Below are 18,056 nucleotides of genomic sequence, written 5' to 3' on the forward strand. Positions count from 1 at the left end.
GGCGAGGGGTGGAAAACGGAAAACGTGAAAGTGTAAGGAAAGAGGCATAAACAGTGGCATGTTTCTGCTTACATGCCCTGCTATATGCATCAAGTAAGGCGACCCGGCTGATGGCACCACGCGACGGCCGAATTAACATGAGAGCACTGGTAGCTGTAAATGGCTTGGTTTTACCAGGGCTGGGTTACTACCAAGGCGCCTAGATCTAGACAGGAGGACGATTAGGGTCCTCAACCAAAGACTTTCGCTGAAAAGCCTAACCGCAATGCAGCGGTATTTGGTTGGAAATGCAAGTACATTACTCAATCTAAGGAACACGTCGCCACACATGCTCCAACCCCAACCTTGAGGGCCAGGAGACTGTTCGTCAGGCCTCTATCTATTGACCAACCTGATATTGGAGACTTCGTGTTCGTCGCGCAAATACCTCCCCCAGTATAGCTAAATGGATCGCCAAGGTACACAAGCCGCTACACCACACTGAGGTGCAGTCCCTTTGTGACAGACTTCCTGATAGCCCCTTATTGACTATGGCCATACTGCATCATCAGTCATACTCTCTGTTTCATCCGTCCTAATGAAAGTTTACGCCGCGCGGCTTCGGCTTCGTGGAAGGGGGTATTTTCGCAACTATTCATATATTCTCACGGAGATTTATACGGTGCTGACATCCAATATCACTGTGTCGCATTGTCGGCATCCGCGGGCGGTGTTTGGTATATGCGTGGCATCATATTAAAAAGTCGTCAAAAATAACAATCCTGGGCATGTTTAAGGTAGAGCCTAACTTGAATCACGTGATGTAATCCTGTATATAATGCTCGCGGTGAGCTCTGGATAATGTTCGCTGATTCTGGTCTGCTAGAAACACTCTAATCTCACGTCAGTTTCTTGCGAAACCTCGGCTTAGCTCCAGATTCCCATGTCCTAAGTTATCAGTCTTAAAAACATGATCATATCTTAAAAGCCGCTGAACGTTTGGTACCAAAATGCCTTGTTAGCTGAAATTTAAAATAAGGTGATGGTTTCTTTCCCAGGTTCAAGGTGTTTGCAAGAATTCAGACGAACTATTAGTCCCTGGGATTTAAAGCCCCGGAAGAATGGTGGTAGTAAAAAGTAACCCAAACAAAACACTGTATGTCTGAGGTCCCTTTTTAAAGCGCTTATGAACCAAATTGTAAGATAGTGAACGAGAGATCAAGTGCACAGGATCCTGTGTGTACCCAGTTCACAAACAATGTTCCAGAGTTTCACATCCTACAGACGCAAGCAGAAGCGACCACAGACTGGTGAAGTTCCATTTTAGCTTAAGACAGCCATCAACCCGAATCTATAGGTAAATCGATGTGTTGGCACTGTAAATAGACAGCGAACCAGACAGCGAAGTAAGAAAGTCATTACCAGCAAACTTAGCTGCGCCGATCATTGCAATCTTCCTGGGTGGGGACCCCGAGACGGGCCACATCAGTGGCTCGAGACATTGTCAGATATGGCCCAGTCGCGCCCTCAATGGCCCTCGTGCATCCAAGCCATTGCCTTCAATGCATAGCTCCTTTTCCAACCCCTTCACTTGACAGCCAATTTATCAGCTCCCGCCTGCAATGAGCAGCTACCTAACCCTCCCCCCCCCAAATCATCGGTGAACGAAACTGCGGCGGCTACAACCACTGTACGACGAGTACGCGGTTATTACAGCTGACAACGATGATGATGGTGACTGTAAATAGAAGTCCCCTTCATTAGCATAACCGATAACCTTTAGTGTTGGCTACACTTAAAATAGCAATTCTGGGATCTCCCCCTGGGAGAGAAAAGTCTAGAAAAGACCCTAACTCTTGGTAGAGCAGGCAGATGGAAATAGTACTGTAACTGAAAGTGAATGGCCTAGAGACTTTTCGAGACCGGTGTTTGTCACAAGGGATAAATGCAGTTTGCAGCCGCAAAACGTTGTGTAGAAGTGGTGCAGCTGACGGGCACACACACATGAGTTGAGATTAAGAGCAGATGCCCATCAAGATCATACGCATGACTATATTCGGACCAAGTCCTACTACCTACAGGTAGTTGGCGAAATGTATCGTGGCGTGTCAGCGTTCACAGGGTGAACCAGTGATAAACAACATCCTCTGAACACTTCCCCAGTGACATTTCAAAATAAGGTTCAGTTTCCGTAAGCATGCACTTTGCAAAGTCCTTTCGCCTATAGCGTAGCCATCAATCGTTATAAGGAAACAGAATGTCTCTTCTCCTCAATTGGCTGGTGGCATACCGTCAGGCTCATCAGTGGGCCTCGACGAACTATATCCAACCGTATCGCACTCTGCATAACATGCCCATCCAACTTAGATCTACGCAACAAAATAATTTGAGAGTAGGGCCGCCCAACTGACTTAAAAATGAGAACGTTTACAAAAGCGGGTCAAGACGGTGGGTTTAAATATGTGCTAGTTACCCTCGCACCAAAATTGCTAAAGCTGACGGAACGGGCTGTTGGACGCAGGCTAGCATCATATACGCATAAAATCCTGTCAGCCAATTAGCACAGGTTCGATGAGAAAACCGGCATCCACTTCTGCATTACTGTGGACTTTGGACGAAATACCAAGGCGAATAGACAGCGAAGGTGCGGCCGATTTATGTTATTTCGATCTCGGAACAGCTCTTGCCCTGGTAAACTACCAACCACGATTGCGAAAGAAGGCTGAAGTTGAGCGTTCCACAAATCAGTTGATTTAATAAGGCTGCAGGGTTCTATGTCGAGCCCGTATATCCGTCAGTGGAAGTGACACATATGGTTGCTATCCACTTCCAGACAGTTTCTACACAGTGCCTCAGGTTCGTGAAATTGCTAGCCTGGAAAAGGCGTTTCGAAACCTGGCTCAATGGCTTCTTAATTTGTGTGTGTGCCATACGACGTGACTTAGTTCGGACGGTCACTCGCGGAATACATCATACCAACCTTGAGCTCTGTCCAGCAATACCCACCTACAATGCAGTGTTTTATCAGTTTACGTATTGCTGTTTACCAAGTGAGTATATACTCAGAACTCAACACACAGTAATCATACTACCTTCACGCATTTACTTACTCCAGATATTGTATTCAGCATGCCATGATAAGTGTTCCCCTTTACCATTATCCTATTGCATAGTAATTCATGGAGGAATTTTGGTGGGGAGTGTTGAATCTAACTTGATCTTATGATAATTCCCCCATTCATCTGCTTACCCCGCCTATGTACTTTTGTCCTCCGGTTGTTTTGCTTATTCGGACCCGCCACTCACCTTGCCACAGAGGCCGTCCTTTCTGACACTTGTACATTGACATGTGTGTCTGTGCGTAAATGTGCGCTGCTGACCTACTTATCCAAGTGCGTTCGTGTCTCGTTTGCTGGACCTGCCTTGACATGTTTTCACATGGGCTCCGCGTGATCGCACGTCCAATGAGAATCACGCGACCGTCGTCGGAAGGAACGACTACAACCCACGCTTCTGAGCCGTCATTCCGCTCGCCGTTGTTTGGTGTGCGGACGTTGACACTGCACTGTGCCGGTCAGTGACAGACTTGTGAACGTGTTGACGCCACGAACGTGAACAATTGAGGTTTGTTGTACACATTTACTTACCCTTTGCGTAATAGTACCGTAGAATTACGAACCCAATTCTTCCTTTTGATATTCGGGGTTGTTGAACCTACGCGTCACTCAAAGTTCCGTATCGGGATACTTAACATCTTTAGTGAGAAGAACATATTATGTCGTAGTAAGCGGAATAATTTCTAACTAGTCTATTAGTTTATAGGTGGACTTCAGGCCTCCGTGGCATTTAGAAACTAGTTTCTAGTCTCTAGTCTTCGACGGTAAAAGATTGCCGGTGGTTATTTTTCATCGGAATCGTTAGGGTCTCTCATCTGAGAACATGGGGTATGGAGCTCGTCGGACCATCTTAAATAAAGTAACAGACAGAGGTTCACATTAGGTAGAACGTTCCCCGTGAAACTCTGCTCAACCCACTCTTCTTCGGTCCACATTAGGGTTCTTAATTGCTCAACTGAAAGAAAAGCCTCTACTTCTGAATGACGTCAAAGACCATCCGTATGCGCCTTCAATTCCATGTCGGGGTATTAAGCACGACCAAAAACCCCGACGCCCCAACGTCAGCACCCTTAAAATGAATGATGGTGCCGCAAAACACTGGCCTTCATCTGAATAGCGGAAAGTGTGCGCATACCGTTTGGGAGAGACTCGGCGAGCGCCAGATTCATGCACGGTGGAAATAGCCTGGAAGTCATTACGGGGCGTGCAATCAGAACGGTTTAGGTATCTGACCCTCTTCAAACATGTCCTCCCTCCATCTAGAAAAATCAGCCTGAAAGGTATCCGTCGCCTTACAGGTCATTCAGCGCGCATTCCCACACATTACTAGCGTGGACTTTCGGAAGCTCTATGGGACCTTCGTCAGAATTCTTCTTGTGTACGTTAACCAAGTTTTCTGAACGCAGGGACACCACTCACCATTGGGGTGTCTAATTAACTGTTATTGAAACGACTGCTGGCCTCGAATCTGTTAAGTATGAAGTCCGTTTCGGGTGCTCTGAATCTCCTCCAGATTACCGTCCCATTTTAGGGGACCTGATACTTACTAATGGATTGCATGTGTATGATTAGGTTGCGAAGTTTTTCATTGTCTACTCAACTACTGCACGATGAGAAACTGGTAAGAAGAATTTCCAACTCACCGCGCGCACTTTTATTAGACAACAGGCCATCCGATTTCACGAAATTAATTTGTGGACTAACCGTCTTCCGACGGTTATACAGGCTTCATCTGGAACCCACTTCGAGCTGACAAGCTTACTGCTCAGCCCAGAGGATGCGCTGCCATAACCACTTTTAGCTCGTGACTTTCATGTCACCGAGGTATGTCGAGCGATGAATAAAAAATATACCAGAGAAGCTTGGGCGAAATCTGCGATTTTCTGTATCAACCTGTGAATGTTTGATAAACTTTCTTGAATACGAGCCGCTTCTTCAATGGTCATCACCATCGGGGACGATTAATTAAGCTGAAACTGAATTCACTCAGAAGTCTGGACCTTGAGGTACATATTCATTGCAAGGATATAGAAAACTATATGCTTTCGCTGCCAGGTCTGTCATGAATCGGCCTTCATGTCGACCAATCAGCGGCTGGTATTCGTTTGGGTTCGCTGCCGTGAAGAGACTTCCGGAGCCCTCGCCATTCAGACTCGTGCAATTAAATCTCAGCTACTATCTAAAGGCTGTCACAGCGTACTCGAAGAAGGATAAGCGCGAACGACTGGGCACTGTACAAGCGTATATGCAAGTTGGAAATTTGTGGGCGTTCTATGAAGATATCTTTCAGGTGAACCTCTTGATTCGCGTGTGGCCTCCCTAGTTCACTCAGAAAGTAATGATGCCCACATTTTGATCTTCTAGGTTAATCAGCACAGGTTATTTCCTTGATTTCTCTAGTCCATGAAGTCACACAAAGCATATAAGTAGCTTTAGGAGTTGAGCTATATATGGCTGAAGAATGTTCAATGTAGGATACTTTTGAAATGTTCTGTGTTGCGCGAGTGTCTCAAGTAGCACAGATAGTCAGGCATAAATAATCTGGTCTCGGTAAACAGTGACGCAAACATTGGGGAGGGGTCAGAATTTTCTTGATGGGGATTGATGTAGATGTTTAGGAGATCGGGAGTATGTGCAGGGGAATGTCCATGACGTCATAAGCGTCATCGATTCCCGATCGTACAGTCGCACCTCAGAGTGAAAGAGGGGCACTTGTAACTTAATGATTCGAAACGAGCAGGTCTTGTTGGCATGTGGTCGATACTGAGGTGGTTGACAGTGGTCATTTTGCATGCGAAAAACGAGGTTTACGGACATTGGGCGGTGAACAGTAATGTCCTTGTCGAAGGATCCGCTTGTGAATTTCTGTCCATTGCCAACAAGTCCTCAGGGAGATGGAGGACGTCTCAGATGAATGTATTGTCTACCGGTATGGCGGAATCAGGTTGAACACATGCAGTGACCCGCATCATGTGTGTGCTCACTGGTTTATGTGCCAATATAGTTAGTTGGGATGTGTCAAAAGCTTTCATTCAGGTTCGGTATGAATCACTCCATCTAACTAGTCGGTTCGACTGAGATGGGCTCGTGGTTTCCTCGAAAAGAAGTGGTATACTCGGCTGGAGGCTGAAGGCTGGTATCAGGGTTGGGCTAGGGCTAGCACAAGAAAATTCTGAAGCGAATATTGGTATTTGTGGACAGGAGGCTGCTCGGCAGGCCCGCCATGTAATTGCCAGTGGGCCTCGTACTGCAGGGCCATACATCAGCCGTGGCTGTTCCCGCCACTTCGTTACATTACTCCTTTTAGAGGCCTGTGCTCTTGAAAAAACCAACCTCTAGTTACTTGGCGACCACACCTATGACGATGGAAGTTTTCCGGTTTAATTAATAACATCTGATTATCTGCCGATTGTCTGTCGAAAACAGACCGCGTTTCAAGCTGAACAAGGCGAGAAATACGTATCGATCGGTAAAAACCGAAAATAAAATACTCACGGTTCTTCACACGTTAATCGTTTCTTGCGGCGCGTTGTGTGGTTATGGGTTGCACTGCCGGTTTGAGTCGAGCCTTCGAAACTACTTCACTGTCCGACTTGAAGACTGTCATAAATCTATTGTCATAACTGAGCTCGGGATGGCTCAGCAATCGAGATAAGAAATTACTGGCCGAAAGTACGTTGTTCGAACCCAACCTCTGCACGTCGTTTGCTTCTGTTTATTCTTGGGCACTCTGACAGTATCTTGGTCTTCGTGCTTCCTTCAGCAAATATGGCACCGAAATGGTGTTACAGCTGAGCTTAAAGGAAAAAATAGTGAAATCATTCTCCGGTAACAACGGGAGGAACTACTAAGCAAGCACAGCTCAGCCACATGAACTACGCTTGTATCTAATGAGTTGGAGCTCACGGTGACTAAATTTACGGTTTAAAATCATTGCTGACCCGAAGCCACGGAGCGTGAACAGCTGTAGGTAATCTCGTCTCTGAAATGCTGTGAAAAAACAGTATCAACACTGATTTCGTCATCTCTAATGCCAGTGAACAGCAAGTAAAACACATGCGCCCTATTCGAAATCAAGACAGCATCGGTTCGATCTTCATCCGTTTATATTATGTGAAATTACTCGGATTGTTGTGTGGAACCCCCAGCTCAATTCCAAAAGAATGACATTAAATCACTACTGATGTTCATAGACCGGCTAGACGAACAGCTGATGAAGGAACTGCAGTACCGTGTAAGACTTCAAAGAACAAACCCCCATTTCCTCGAACGATGGTGAGTAAAGAGCGACCTGATACTTGCACATTTCCCGACATCATCCAAACCTCAAATCTTTTCTCCTGTATGCGAACGAGCCGCTAAGACGTCACCAACAAGCCCTGTACCAGACTAAACCGTCAGAACTATTTCTCGAGCAACGGAGTGGTATATTCCTGGACTGAACCACAATCGGGAGGTGATGGAAGCCGACCGTACATGGGCTTTCAAAACCGTGGTGGTTGGTTTGTTCGCTGAGCTGGACAATTTGACAGATCACCGAACAAACCAATAACAATCTGTGCTACCTGAGCTACCAACATTCTCTTCTCTTTCAAAACCCCCTTGCATAAGGGATGGGAGCGTCTATTTCATGGGTTGCTCCAGAGGGCGCGTATGCGGGACTATTTAAGTTTTTTAGTGGAACTCCCACCAGAGTAACCATCAGAAATAAATACTGCTTTATGTCGATCCTATTTGTGCTTTGTAAATGCTTACATGAATGACGGTATGCAGACAGATCCTCTTGTTTAACTCTGTGCAGGTACTTGTCTGCTTATGGCTCTATGTGAACCAGTTGTGTGTGTTACACCATCGGGCTGCAAAACGAGCATTAAATTTTGAACTACCTAGTTTTATTTGACCGAATCGGTCACTCTTGCTGTGTTTTTTCTGTTAACCTATTAGTGAAACCGTGCGAATATCCATGTGGTCAAGACTTCCGTTTGTTATTTGATTCCCGGGCTGCTTTTTTGAAAAATTATCTACCGTCGTTTCTCGTTCTTTTTCTTTCAATTTTTAGATATTGCTAATAAACTCTTTTTGACTTTGAAAAATGTTTGGAGCGCCAAAATGTAAGTTGTCAGTTCGTCGTGTCACTTTAATATCCAGCCACTTTCGGAGCCCCGGCTAGCTCTGCATTCGGTCAGAGTAAGTTGCATTTTCTCTTCAAATCCAGTGTTACCGAACTTATTTACAGCAACAAATACTTTGTTTGGGGCTGCAACCAAGCCAACCAATTTGTTCGGACAACCTTCTGTAGGACTCGGGGGTAGTGGCACCACTTCACTTTTCGGTGGCGGTACAACTCAACAAAACACCATCACCTGGGGCAGTGGTGCAACGATGGCAGCCACAGCTTCTAGCGGAACAGCGATCGCATTTAATCCGCCTGTTACACCAGACACAATACAACGTGGTGGCCAGCAAACTCAAGTGAACGCAAAGCACATGTGTATTACAGCTATGAAGGAATATCAAGATAAAAGCCTGGAAGTAAGTACATCGCTTGTTCTCAGTGTTGTTTTGGGACTTCCTTAGGAATGCCTTCTACGCTTAGGTTTTATTTACTTCCTACCAACTGTGAATCTGTCATTTTGGGAGTATAACGGGACCTTACTTAGACCGATTTATCCAGTTGTGCGACCGTGAGGCGTCGGCATGGCCTCCAGTAACGGTGCCCATGATGGGGACTCTTTATGTAATGTGGACTTCTGCATTTGAAGTGGGGCTTGCTTGTGCTCGGACTGGTTCCCTGAACTTCACCTTGCAGTATCTTCTATCACTAACCATCTCTGGTAGCTGGGTGCCCAAGGTGATTTTGGACTATACATGTCTTTGCTTCCATGTGGTTTTTGCAGGAACAATCAAGCAAGGCAATTTTTTAAAGTTGGTCATAATTCTCATGGTCGCTAACTAAGTTCTCTCATTTTGGGTGGCGTTTTCGATATTATGCGTTGCCAGGGCTAGAATACAACTATCCGGGCGTGGTATCCACTAACTTACTGGCAACTCATGGAAAGCTCAGTTCTAGGCGTAGTTGAATCAGTTGGGATTCCGACTCGTACCAGAGACCCTGATAGTCGAAAATTGGCATACAAACCCTTGCTCTCATGCCAAGTTATTTGTTAAATCAACGAATAACTACGGCCTGATCCTCAGTGTTCGGACAGACTGCATAACTTGTTTTCAAGACAGACTGGCTTACTTTGTTAAGATGTGAAACACCACTACCGTATGTTCGTGTTTCCATATTCTCTATCCAGTACGATCCCTATACAGTAACTCCTCTTTCCTTCAGCAGCAACAGCAAAGCTTGAGCATCGCGTCTTAGCCTTGGCTTAATCGCCCTGCAGCAGAGCACTAAGTAAAGTTATTCCGCCGGTGATCACTCTAATTATTGCCGAAAAATCATTCATAACTTTATTGTCATTGCCTTTCCTTTGGCTCGATCGATCTGAGCTAACCTTGATTGCCTCAAGTTGCCCTTCACTCTATCAGTAAATATCCATACTTGAAGGTGAAGTTCTTTCAGTGACCTTTAATGTGCCCAGTCCATTCCGAATGACATGGTGCTGTCACCTATCAATCTGATAATGTTTCCATTTTGACTTGACTATTCAATTGCGTACCAAGTTTCAGTTGTTTTAGCGGCCACTGTTTTACACCGACGACAAAGGAACAGGGTTGGGAAAAGCATGTTGTCATAGTTTTTGAATGAGAGGAAGGTAATGGAGTGAAAATATAAAAGTTTCCTCCTGATTGATAAACAACTAACTCTATGATGCGGCAGCTCTGACGCGGAAACGCCACGCATCAAGTATCTTCTGACGAGTTTGAGGGCCAGATTTCTCGTAATTTCACTGGTCCATCTGGGATGTGTGCTGCACTATAGTTCGCTTTCGTTCGACTTGATTAGTTATTCCGTTTTTAGTGTCTTGTTTATTTTCACTGATTTGTCCTCGATTCGCGTTGCTCCTTGGACTTATTGGCTGGCTGTGCTTTACCGTTTTCACACTCATTGATGCGTTTGTATCTGACCAGTCAAACAAACGCTTTCACTCGTTCAATTTGCTCGTTCTATTTATTGATTGGTGGTATATCCCAGTCTAATAGATTTATCCGTTGGATTCGCACCCACTACTTTTTCGTAAGTTCCTCTTTCTTTTACAGTTTGACACTTTGTAGGTCTGGAATTCTCTTGTCCTTCCTAATTAGTAGATCGAGTCAATTTTGTGTTATTTTACAGTGTTTTCGGTGTAGCGCCGCGCTTTCTTGAATTTAGATTTTTCTCTCATTCTTTCTCGCACCATTCTTTCTTTCATCATTTCTTATCCTAGATTCAAGATGTTAAGCCCTGGTTTGCTATATTGGAAAGCTTTTGGGTTAATTTTGGCTGCCAGATTTCCTAGCAATATTCCAACTTGTTAAAACACTTTGCAATCAGCAGCTAAAGGATTTGTTCACTACACAGTTTCAATCTCGTCAGCAGTGGAGTTGTAATCTGTTTTGCGTGATTGTTGTGCGTATAGTTCTAGCCGGATTTGCCATCTTTGGTTGATCTTCGACGGTGTGTATTATTGTCAACTTAGCAACTGGTTTTGCACTTTATCACATTTTCTCATTAGTACTGATGGCTTATTCCATATCATTTCAATTAAAGGAACTGCGTTTGGAGGATTATGTCTTAAACCGCAGGAGTGGTAATGCACTCGCGACGGCGACAACGGGCACATCTCTCTTCGGTACCTCAGCCACTGTCAAACCTTTCCAGTTTGGTGCATCTCAAACGACAACTACCGCATCATCCATTTTCGGGCAAACAAACAAACCGACCAGTAGTTTGTTCGGAGGATCTGGCTTGAGCTTTGGCGCTTCCAGCACCACCACACAGCCCGTTTTTGGACAGCCAGCACAAACTCAAGGTACGGTCCTTCCGTTCTTGTTCCTTATCTTCTTCGAGTGACAACGCAGTCTTTTTTTCACTAACGTGGTAGCAGCCTTAAGTTACAGTGTCAGAATCGTTACCTTAACGTCTTTTCTGGCTAGAATAGGACATAGCATTCAACCTTTTTTTATTTTTCACCCTCTGATTCAGGCACCTATTAGAGCAACGGTATTAAGCTGAACAGTTAAAATGAGTGGGGGTACGCTAGAATGGTTATTTGAATACGGATTTTTTTGGATAGTTTTTTAATGTGCTTGCGAAACGTTCCATTAGCTTCCTGGCCATTGCATCGGACACCTTCAAACAAATCGGAAAACGCTGTAACTTGTAGATATTGTCATCATCATCATCATCATCATCATCATCATCATCATCATCATCATCATCATCCACAGCGGTGTTTGGCGGGAAATGCAAATGCATTACCATTTCTACGGAACAAGTCGCCACATGTTCCAACCCCCAACCTGGAGGGCCAGGAGACTGTGTTCGTCAGACCTCTAACCATTGACCAACCTGGTGTGACAGACTCTGTGAGTGTCGCGGGACACTCTCCAGTATAGCTCAATGGATCGCTAAGGTGCTTGTAGATATTGTAGCCTTGCCTGTCTTTCGCTTCAGTAACCCGAAGGATATTCCTATGAAGAATCGTTGGACTATGTTTCTGATGGTTGGCGAGCACATTGTCTACTACCACTTGCGTCTCAGTGGGTTAGGGTTAGGGTATATTTCCTTGATAAGCCGGTTTTCTTCCTGCGTTTGACGATATTCACAGTACCACTTTGGCTCCTTGCAGGAAGCCTTTTAGGTGTCAAGCCACAGTTTGGTACAACACAACAGTCAACGAATTTGTTTGGAGCGGCCGCACCAGCTCAGACATCAGGATTCACTTTTGGGCAGACAGCACAAAGTAAGTTTGTACTTGATTACGCGCTGCTACACATCTTTGTCGCTGTACTCTGACACCTTTTCTGGGATTATTACCTGCCTCGGTTTCGATCACCTAACCTTATTATTTTTCATCTCCGTTATTCATAGGAACCAGATATTTTGGAGCTTGTAATGATCATTCACCTACCCTGATTTCCACGGACGTACTTATTTAAAGAAAAACTCGGCTTTCAATGAAACACCAGTTCTTGTATCTAATTGTAGACGGTTAAGTGGTTTTACCCTATATATTACTTGCTAGCGATGGGGGACAACACCCTATTCACCGTACATCCTGGTCTGCAGCTTTCTGGTTGTCCAGTTTACACATCAGTTCGCTATGCTAACCTTCTTTAAAACGACTTTTACTCTCTAGTTATGTTCTCCAGAAATTAAACCACACGCATACACATGTTTGCACATGTAGCCAGGAAAATCGGCTCTTACTATCACATATCCTCCGTGAATGTCGCGCAGTACAAGTTGTTCTAGATTAAAGAAAAGAAAGAGAGAGGTACCTTTTGTAATGCACTACTCATAAGGTTGCTGAAGACTTCTCGACAGAGGAAGATGCTTCATATTTTATATTCGAGTCCCATCTATGTCGGCTCCACGAAGTTCTCTTGGGTAAACTCGTACTCGAGTACTCTAGGTATTCTTCTGGTTAACGATTTCATCCACAATTTAACGCCAATGCATGTCAGACCTTCCGATTTTTCGCCCGGTCTACCAATTCCAACAGGCTTAATTGCTTCCCATTAGCGTCGTCGAAATGAGTTTCTTTTTGTATCCTACCTTACCAGCAAATTCTCCGTTTGGCACAAAACCGCTGTTTGGCGGGACTACTGGTGTAACGGGAGGCACGGGCTTGTTCGGAACTGCTCAACAGGCTAGTACTGGTACCACGGGTTTCACTTTCGGTCAGCCTCAGGCAACTGGTCTGGGTGCTACTACGAACTTGTTCGGTCAGACGGCAACTTCTACAGCTGCCACAGGTGGACAACTTAACCTCTTTGGTGCGCAGCCCAGCAGCAGTTCTGTTCTTCCTTTTGGTTCAACGGTGAGCTCCTTTTTGACAAGATTATCTATTTAACTACTGAAAAAGATAGGAGTCAAGACATAATATGCGTTTTGGTTTCATCCAATCTAATCCGAAGGAGAGGATTTTTCAGTTCTGCTTGGTGACTGTTGTGGTCTTATGTGGTGATGTCTGTCGCTTTCTGATCACTTGTAAATTGCCCGGTTTCTTATGGTCATTTACTACCTTGGTTGTGCAATACACTTGCGTTTTCCAGCCGCTGGCATTTCACAGGCGACTCTTAATACGCCTCTGCGTGCATTTGTTCGCCGCAGCGGCATCAGCGGCTTGCACTAGAGTGTGGTCCGTACGTATCATCTGTACACGCGCCCAACGGACCGACCACTGTTTAAAAGGAAGATGAGTGGCAGATTGTAGTTTGAAAACTTACTGACCATCAGGGCAGTAATACTTCAATCAATTGGAAAACTTCCTAGTTAGGGGTATTCATGGAGAATGACCAAACTGTCTACCTGAGAATTCTCTGTTCTAGAGGCGTCTCCTGCTAGTTCTGTTGGGGATATCAATATCCCAAAAAACCCCGTATCTTTGTGTGTGTGCTAACAAACCTCCGGCATTTTTCAAGGTCAAACTATATATGCATTGTCATTTTCCTTTGATTCGCCTGTTTGATCGCGTGTTATGGGATCATTAGAGTTGTGTCCGAGGTTTTTCGTCTTCTTACTATTCGCTGTGCTAGGAGTCTAGATCAAGCAACATAGCTGGGGATAGAATATTGTCACAGTCCGCATATCTTATCGTTCGCTCTCTGCGTGGTTGAACCGTAGCAAGTTCACATCAGAATATCTGAAAATCGTCCCAATACACTCCTCAGCTCTGAATAAATTGACATCAAAGAATGACCGCAACACTATTGATTGTTGTTTGGAGTAATGCAGTTGTAATATCTGCTTTTTTCTATCCACACTGCTGCTCACGCCTTCCAGCACACGATACTGCTCCATTATTCAGCACAGTGTCAACAGTAGCGAATGGTTGTCCCATCCAGTTCGTGTCTGTTCGATCGTTGCGCTCATCAGTCATCTCTCCTGTCCGTTCTCATACTGATATAGCAAGAAATTCTACCTTTCCCTTAGGAGAGGAAGGTTTGATCTGACTCCTTGGTGTCCTTCATTTCTTGCATGTGGTACATATCATGGGGTGAAAATCCTCGGTGGACCTACTGTAGTCGTTGCTCCTAAGACCTCATGGTTGATCCCAGGTGCCGTAATTTTGTGAGACTTTCTCTGGCTGTCAAATCCTTGTATTCCATTTGCCTTGATAACTCAGCCGCCCTCAGTAGACGTCTGTCAAAAATAACGGTATTCCTTGCACAGGAACCGTTTATGGGCTGTGTTTAGTTTTCTGGACGCACCTTCTGCCGTCACTTCCCTAGATACTCCCCTCCAGAGGTGAATGACGTCACTTCCTTTGGCCAACATAGTATGGACTCCAGATCCACTGACCCCCTATGACTTCGTAATACCTCGTCCTGTCTTCTTGTAGATAGATGGCTTTGATCCCGTCATCCAAAGAACAGGCAAACCTCTCTGTGGATTTGGTTCTCAGTCCTTCAGCGCTTTGGTACTGGTTCAGGAATGGTTCCACGTATAGAGTTCGCTCGTGTTAGTGACTGGCTTATAGCGCATTACGTACACCGCAGGAGAACCAGCCTTGTAACCACTTACGGAAACAGTTGCCTATTTTAAGCCAGCAGGGAATGTATCCAATCTCAAACACCAAGGGTAAAACTAACCTGAGTTATAAACTTACACCAATTTGTTTTGCAAGCACGTACACATATTGTAATTCGATCAATCACAGAAAGAAGGTGGATCCAGTTAGCGCACCAGTTCTGATCCGTTTCATGCTCCGTCATCAGGATACAATTTTGCATCAGCGTATCAGCCCATTTACCTAGTCGTTCCACAGTCAGACTGAATAATTAATGGTTTTTGCTGAAAAGTCGAAGGGGCACCACAATGCCCTCGAGACCGTATCTAGTACTCTTCGTTTGGTTAAACGGAATGTTCTTCATGGGAGGTCTTTTTCCATATTCTCACTGGCCGTTGCTTCCTTTTACTCTGTTATTCATATTATTACTGCTCAGAGAAACATTACTTCTGTGCGAAATACCCACCCACAGATCCCTCCGCCTGTCTCGGTTCCCATTGATTATGATAGTGGCAATGAGAGCGAAACATGAATTGGCTGCTGTATGTCATGGAACTCAACTTATCCATTGTGGAGAGAAGGAAACAGGCGTACCGAAAGTGCCCGCTGTTCAGATCCGCACTCCTATGTTTTATGGAAGTTTCACTGATAGGTTTATTGGGGCTTATTTCCATTGCGACAGTCGTTGCATGTTGAGGAGTTTCAGTGTATACGCTTAAAGCTAGTCTTTTTTTATCTTCCATCTGCAGCAACAAACTACCAATCTGTTTGGAGCAGTCAAAACGACAGGTGCCGCCCCACTTTTTGGAACACCTTCCACTGCCCTAGGTACAACACAACAAACAGGTTTTGGCGCTTTTGGTGGCCTAAAACCAGGCGGTACGACTAGTCTCTTCGGTGCAGCCACGTCAACTGCAACATCCAAACCTGGAGGTATCTTCGGCATTGGTGCCGCCTCTAGTGAGTACTATCCAACCCCAAACTTTATGCACTCAATTGCTTTCTGACCCAAGAAACCATATCCTGGCGTTTTCTGTTCTCGTTGTTCTAGATACATCTACCGGCTTCGGTTTTGGCGCTGCAACCGCTACTGGGCAGACACCGGCGTTTGGCGCTTTTGGTGCGGGCACTAGTACTACAGGACTATTTGGACAAACAAATGCCAATACTTTGGCTGCCAAAAAACCCTTCGAATTTGGCTCGTCGCTTACTAATCCTACAGTGTCCTCCACCGGTCTGTTTGGTTTCGGTCAAACTACTTCCCAGGCGGGAGGTCTTTTTGGCGGCGCTAGTATAGGTTCAACAGCTTTGGGTCTCGGTTCTGCGGCTGGTGGCACCGGAACTCTTTTTGGTCAAACAACGGGATTCGGGTCATTACAAAAGCCTGCTGCGCCTGGATTCGGGCCCGGATTCGGTTTGGGTGGCGGGACAGGGCTTGGCGCTGGTGGTTTGTTTGGGACTACGTCAACTGCGCTAGGATCTTTATCGTCAGCCGCTCAACCGCTTGGTTCTGGATTTGGAGGAATTGGCACGGTACAGTTGTCTTTCATTTTGATTGTTTGTGCAAAGACATCTTTTAGGGTCTGATGTATACCGTCGAAGGATCCTTTGCCCTTCCACTCTAACTGCGATGGTCAGGGAATGGGCATATGGGGTATTTCTCAATCGTTGGGTAAAGTACAAAAATGCAAAAATACATTTTGTAATTGTTAGACCAGTGCTTCAGAGATGTTGGTTGTTTAACAGATTGATGAAAATAGTGTCCGGTGAGTGCTACCTTCCATTCGTTCATACACAGAAAAAGCCTTTGGATTTGGACAGGAACTGCTAAGCATTCCTTTTGCTTCTGTGCTGCATCGAGCTCCAACTAATAATCGAGCTTGTTTATCAATCCTTCATTCATTTTACATCAGTGCACAAGTATGCAGGTATCCGTCTTCCCACGAAAATATCTCATAAAAGAGGTCTTTCATCGTGCCGATTGCTTTATTGACTGCATTCTTCCGTGAAAAATAATGGGTGAAATACTGGTTTGACCGTGACAATCGTTTTGCCTCGGTTGTGTCTTTCGGTAGCTGGCATTTTATTCTTTATGGGTCAGAGAAACCCACCTACCTACGCAACGACCTTACAATGTTTATCCGGCTCTTTGTAGTGGTCTTAGCCTCTTTCGAATTCAAGGTGATGCCGTGTGACTGGTAGAAGTTGGCTCCACTCTAGATCCGCAGGAAGTAATGCCGTACAACGATGAGAGTCTTGGTGTAGAAGAGACAGGGATTTTGGAAATCTGATATGTGGACCCAAGTATATAAGTACATGTAAGAGAAAAGACAGTTCTTGAACGCTACTCGAACCCCCAACTTGTATTACCGGGCGAATGCTTTATCAAATGAGCTACGCCTATAACATGCAGTGCTTGATTTCCACATTTGTTCGCCAATTGTCTCTCCAATGACTCAACAGTTGGTGTTATTCACTGTCACTCCCACAATATACCGGACTTGGCTATCACCCTATAGCCGTGGGGCACTGGTTTCAAGTTGATGGGGTTGGAAAATCCGGTAAGCGAGGGATCGTGGGTTCGAGGGCCGTTCATGGCCTATATCTTCTTGTTTGCTCTGAGTTCATATTCCATATTGAAAACATTGGTTATCTGACGAGCTGTTTAAGCTCTGTCTGTGTTGTCAAAGCAGTCAATAAGGGCATTAAGTGGGCTGTATTTGCATTCACCAAACTGCCTTACCTTCGGTGCCGCGAAGACCGAGGGTCGTATATATAATACGTCTTTGTACACAATCTTATGGTACGACACTAAGACATGGCTGTCCTGCCCTGAGGCCATTCAACACCTGATGGCTTTCGATTAGCGATACCCACGAAGCATCTTGCCTGAACATCGATTAGGCGAGCCGACGTTTAATTCGTGCAGAACGACTCAGCAGACCATTTGATGTGATGAATGAGCACAACAAGGTTTGATGTTTGGGATTTACATCCGTCATCTAGGCAAAGCCACACTATCCCTTAGAGTTAGATCCAACTGTAAAGCTATCCTACCATCAGGTGTTCAGGCTATAACACGGCGCCAAAATATGAAAACACTGACAGCGGATTTTTTTGGCTATTCAATTCTGCCTCTCTGGGTGCAACCCATGAGCTGGGTAATAAATGCCCGTTAATCTCTGTCGTAACTTTCATGCTACTAACGCGGGATTATTGTGAATTGTGATTCCTTGTTTACCCAATTCAAATAATGATTTGGCCACTAGTTTCACCTGATTCGGGGGGGGGGGGG

General features: G+C 45.1%; 1 protein-coding gene across 1 annotated transcript in view; it reads left to right on the top strand.

Annotated features, from left to right (window-relative positions):
- Positions 1-8,187: 8,187 nt before the first annotated feature.
- The window catches only part of T265_03325 (hypothetical protein), a gene marked incomplete at both ends in the record, with an annotated part of 40,410 nt that continues 30,541 nt past the window's right edge, over positions 8,188-18,056 (top strand). The window contains 8 exons of the mRNA XM_009167786.1: positions 8,188-8,206; positions 8,244-8,282; positions 8,332-8,627; positions 10,795-11,056; positions 11,876-11,989; positions 12,813-13,069; positions 15,511-15,721; positions 15,813-16,294. Of these exons, the coding sequence (XP_009166050.1) occupies positions 8,188-8,206; positions 8,244-8,282; positions 8,332-8,627; positions 10,795-11,056; positions 11,876-11,989; positions 12,813-13,069; positions 15,511-15,721; positions 15,813-16,294 (1,680 nt within the window). The remainder of the gene's footprint in view (positions 8,207-8,243; positions 8,283-8,331; positions 8,628-10,794; positions 11,057-11,875; positions 11,990-12,812; positions 13,070-15,510; positions 15,722-15,812; positions 16,295-18,056) is intronic.

Source organism: Opisthorchis viverrini (assembly GCF_000715545.1).
Source record: "Opisthorchis viverrini unplaced genomic scaffold opera_v5_46, whole genome shotgun sequence".
Lineage (NCBI taxonomy): Eukaryota > Metazoa > Platyhelminthes > Trematoda > Opisthorchiida > Opisthorchiidae > Opisthorchis > Opisthorchis viverrini.